Below are 4384 nucleotides of genomic sequence, written 5' to 3'. Positions count from 1 at the left end.
ATTGAAAATTATGTACACTGCCACCCTCATCTCCACTTGCCACGCTCCGCTTGAGCCGGGTCTGCAAAAGTTTTCGAGCTTGTTACTATTGAATAATAGTATATTAATTTTGCTGCCTTTTTTCCCCGAGCTCTCGGCATGCAAGCCCTCAACTTACTTTTAATTGAATTGAAAGTCAAAAGTTTTGAGCCCGTGGAAAAGCAAAAAAAAAAAAAAGTGAAAATGTCGAGACAAATTGACACAGAGGAAAAGTTGCCGGTGCAAACGGAAAATGTTTAATTAAAGGCAAATTTCCACGGCTGCATGTGAAGAACTGCGGGCTGAAAAGGAAAGCTGCTAAATTAAAAGCTGAATGAATACACACTGGAAGTTTTTGTTTTTCAAATGAGTTTTTGTTTTCATTGCGTATATTTTTGTTTTCTGTTGATATTTTGTTTTTCGCTTAAATTTGCATAAATTTCTTGTCTAACTAATACATAAATAGTTGTTTGCATTTGATTCGATTTTGCATTTAACAATAAATTAAATAAGTTAAAATTAAGCTTACAATGACTCTCAGTGCTTTGTTGTCTTTAGTTTATCTAAACTCGTATATCATTTACAATTCATCTTAGGGGCTACGATTAACTTATGCTCGGAGGGGGAGGAAAACAGTAGTGTTGGCAAAGTGCTGATAGAATTGGAGATCCTTCAGTGTTCAATAGGTTCGAAAGAGTGCTCTAGAGTTAATCGTATATACAAGGCAAGATTTACTCTGACTTAATGCCTAGTTTGAAATTCCGATTACAGCTACTACAATGTTTTCCTTAAGCCTAACTAAACGCTAATTGTGTGTTGTGGGGAGGGAGTGGTTTTAGTGGGTTCTGGGGGGGTTTTGGCATCACAGTGTTGGACAGCGGAGTACTAAGCATAGATGCTCAGCTGCCTGCGTCGATAGGTCGAGGATCAGTGCGTGAACTGACGCAGGGTGTTGTTGTTCTGCTGCTGCTGCTGCTGCTTCTGGGCGGCGGACTTCTGCTGGAAGGATCTGCGTCCTGTGGTGGCACACAGGCCATTCCGCAGGGGCAGGGCTGGCGGCATCGGGGGCGGCGTGGGCGTCTTGCTGCGACCGAGCTGCTCCAGTGGCATGGAGTAGTGGGTGTTGCTGTAGATGTAGTTGTAGTCCAGCATCTCGCCGCCCATCTCCTGGTCGTACATTTCGCGCTGCTTGAAGTGCTCCTGGGTGAGACGCAACTGCGGCTGATTTGGGGCACCGCCCATCGGGACACCGTGCACCATGGGCACATCCGCGTACGAGTAGCAGGAGTCGCCCACTGTGGCCGTGGCCGCCAGGAACTGCGGCTTGGTGTAGTGGTTCAGCTGTGGATTGGCCTGATGGACATCGCGTCCCATGGTGGCCGACTTCATGTGCAGCACAAACGAGGCACTGTCATCGATGGCTCCCTGCGACACCAGCCCCTTGTTGTTGTTCAGCTTCTTCTCACTGACCATCGTGGCAGTGGGCACTGCCAACTGCTGGAACTTCTGCTGAGGATCGACGGCACCCAGATCATTCACCGGCATGGGGCACATACCATAATGATGGGTCACTCCGGGATGGTGGGGTGCCGTGTAGGTGTTGGGGAAGGTGGAGTGGATGCCCAGGGAGCAGGGATGATGCTGGTGGCGCGACATGTAGTCCTCATCGCAGAAGGTCTTCTGGTACTCCCGCTCCTTGCGGCCCAGCGCCGAGTTGCCCCACAGACCGCCCTTGATGGTCTCGCGGATCTTGTGGCGGCAGCGGTACAAGACCAAAGCCAAGGCGGTAATAGTGGCAGCGGATCCCACGAGGAGAGCTCCAATCAGGGCCTGCTTGCGAGGATCAGCATGGGTGCAGCCCATCAAGGCGGGATTCAAATGACGCAGGGACTCGCCACGCAGACGTTCGGGGAACTCGCACATCAGCTCGGAAACCTCCTCCTGGCTGGCATTCTTGGCCACCAGCAGATTGTGCAGCCACATCACGCGGCAGTCGCAGGACAAGGGATTCTCGGAGAGGTCCAGGGTCAGCAGGTCCTTCCAGGGGAACAGACCCTCGGCCAGCGAAGTGAGAGCATTGGCCTTCAGGACTACATGCCTCAAATGGGGCAGTCCACTCAGAGCACCCTCCTGCACCTCCACGAGCATTTTGTTGGACGAAAGGTTCAGGTACTCCAGATTGCCATTGTCGCCAAAGGCTCCGGTCATCACGCGCTTCAGCTTGAGAGCTCCATTCACCTCCAGACGTTTGAGTTGTTTTAGCCCCATGAAGGCGCCCTCGCTGATCACCTCAAAGTCATTCTGGCCCAGGGAGAGCTGCTCCAGGCGAACCAGTTTGCTGAGACCCACGGAAGGAATGCGTTCCAGGCGATTGTCGGAGAGATCCAGGATACGCAGCTCCTCCAGACCCAAAAAGCTGTCGTGCGAAATGTTGCGCAGACTGGCTCCTTTGAGCTCCAAACGACTCAAACCCTTCAGATCCTGGAAGGCACCGGCCTGAATGCTCTGCAGGGTGTTCATGCCCAGGAAGAGTTCAGCCAGACTGGGCATGGCCTGGAAGATCACGGGATCGGGAACGGTGGTCAAGGCATTATCATCCAAATACAGGATGCGCAGCTGGGTGAGACCATCGAAGGCCTTGGGGTCCAGGAAGCCAATGCGGTTCTCGCCAAGATTCAGCTCCTCAACTTTCAAGAGCGGAGTGAAGGTGCCCTGGTGGAGCTCCGAGATTTGGTTACCACGCAGATTCAGGACAGTCACCGCCGACAGACCAATGAAGGTCTTGTTGCTGATCTGGCCAATCTTGTTGTGATTGAGATGCACCTCCTGCAGCTTCTTCTGGTAGGCGAAGGTGCGTTGCGGGATGGTCATCAGGTGGTTCGAGGACAGATCGAGGAAGGTCAGCTCCGCGTAGAACTGGATGGACGAGTCGATGGTCTTGATCTTGTTGCTCTTGATCACCAGTCGCTGGATGGAGGGGTTCAGGGCGATGGGCAGCACGTCCAGCTGGCCCTCGCCGCACTGAACCACCAGGGTATTATCATCGCACTGACAACCGGGCGGGCAATTGGCCAAACCCGCCGCGGGCTCCACTCCAATGCTGGCCAAAATGCACCAGATGCCCACGAACGCGATCATCATGTTTCGCTGCATCTTGGGTTCTTGGTTTTCGTTTTTCTTTTCTATCTTTCAGTTTTCTCTCTGTGCTGCTGCTTCGATTCTATTGGATTTTTCTTCGGGATATTCAGTTTTCCATAGTGCTGCGGGTAGACAAACGAGGGAAAGAATTTTTCAAAATTAGTTTCTGTCTTCTGGGTGAGTTCGTTTAATTAGCCTATTTTCGTGGAACTGTTTCTATTGATTAAAATTTAGAGGTTCTTCGAGCAAACATTTTTATCTTATGTTTTCACTAGTATCTCATCTCAAATATATTTTTAGATTTAGTCTTTATGTCATTCTGGAAAAAAGTATTTCAAATTCTACATTTCTCACATTATTAGATTTAGGAAACTCAATAAATATTAGAAAACAAAGTTTTAATTTGCTTTATGTTGAAACTATTTTTAACTATCAGAATTTTTTTGTATATGTATTATATTTTTTATTAATTTAAGTTTGTTCAAACTTTTTTGTAACAGTTTTCTAGCTTCCACTTCTCTCAACTTTTCACAATTTATGCCACAAGTGAAACTTACCTATTGTTTGTCTTTCAAGATTGTTTGGCAACAATTTCTAGTTTTCAGCAGATTAAATCGTTGATGAACAGAACTTAAAAAGCAGTGTTTCGGTTTTGTTTGTGTGATGTGTTTGAGTTTTCACTAATTCACTTTTTCAAATATTTTGTATGGCCAATTTTCTGTTTTGTCACATTTGCTTAACTAAAACATGTGTGTTTTTGTCAAAATAAAATTTTGTTTGATGTGTTGTTTTTTTGTTTGCTGATTGTTTGAGAAACGTGCGCGATAATCCAATGGTTCGCTTTGGCTGCACGCTTCAAGTTGTTGTTAGGCGTTCGACGGGTTTTCGTTGGGTTTACGTATTTCGTGTTACCAACTCTGGTAAGAGAGGAACTAAGTCGCAATGGGCTCTATATGGAAGGCAGACAACCGCTCACGACGAGGCAACGAACTACACTGATTTTACGAAGCGACTGCTGCACAAACGATACCTCGGCTGCCGTATTCACCGGGGTGGTTGAGCGGTTACCCATGGAGCGGCAAAGAGCCGAGTTGGTGGTGGCAGGCAGCTGCATCGTCTTTAGAAAGAGAGACGGCCTTGCGAAGTCGGGTTCTCTCAGATAAACCCGCCAGCAGGTAGTCGAAACTGGTTGCGAGAGTCAGGCCCCAGAGTTACGAATCCATGGCTC

At 48.3% G+C, this 4384-nt stretch overlaps 1 protein-coding gene across 1 annotated transcript; it reads right to left on the bottom strand.

Annotated features, from left to right (window-relative positions):
- Nucleotides 1–395: 395 nt before the first annotated feature.
- Nucleotides 396–4134, bottom strand: LOC119554786 (protein slit). Its single transcript, XM_037865832.1, has 2 exons — nt 3714–4134; nt 396–3278 (listed from the first exon to the last, which is right to left on the bottom strand). Exon 2 carries the CDS (start codon nt 3169–3171, stop codon nt 946–948), a length of 2226 nt encoding a protein of 741 aa, XP_037721760.1. The 5' UTR covers nt 3172–3278; nt 3714–4134; the 3' UTR covers nt 396–945.
- Nucleotides 4135–4384: the final 250 nt, after the last annotated feature.

This window comes from Drosophila subpulchrella, chromosome 3L (genome assembly GCF_014743375.2).
Source record: "Drosophila subpulchrella strain 33 F10 #4 breed RU33 chromosome 3L, RU_Dsub_v1.1 Primary Assembly, whole genome shotgun sequence".
NCBI lineage: Eukaryota > Metazoa > Arthropoda > Insecta > Diptera > Drosophilidae > Drosophila > Drosophila subpulchrella.
This window is presented reverse-complemented; position numbering and strand designations above follow the sequence as displayed.

Coding starts and splice junctions, on each gene's coding strand:
- LOC119554786 (XM_037865832.1), bottom strand. CDS start 3,171: ATGCAGCGAAACATGATGATCGCGTTCGTGGGCATCTGGTGCATTTTG.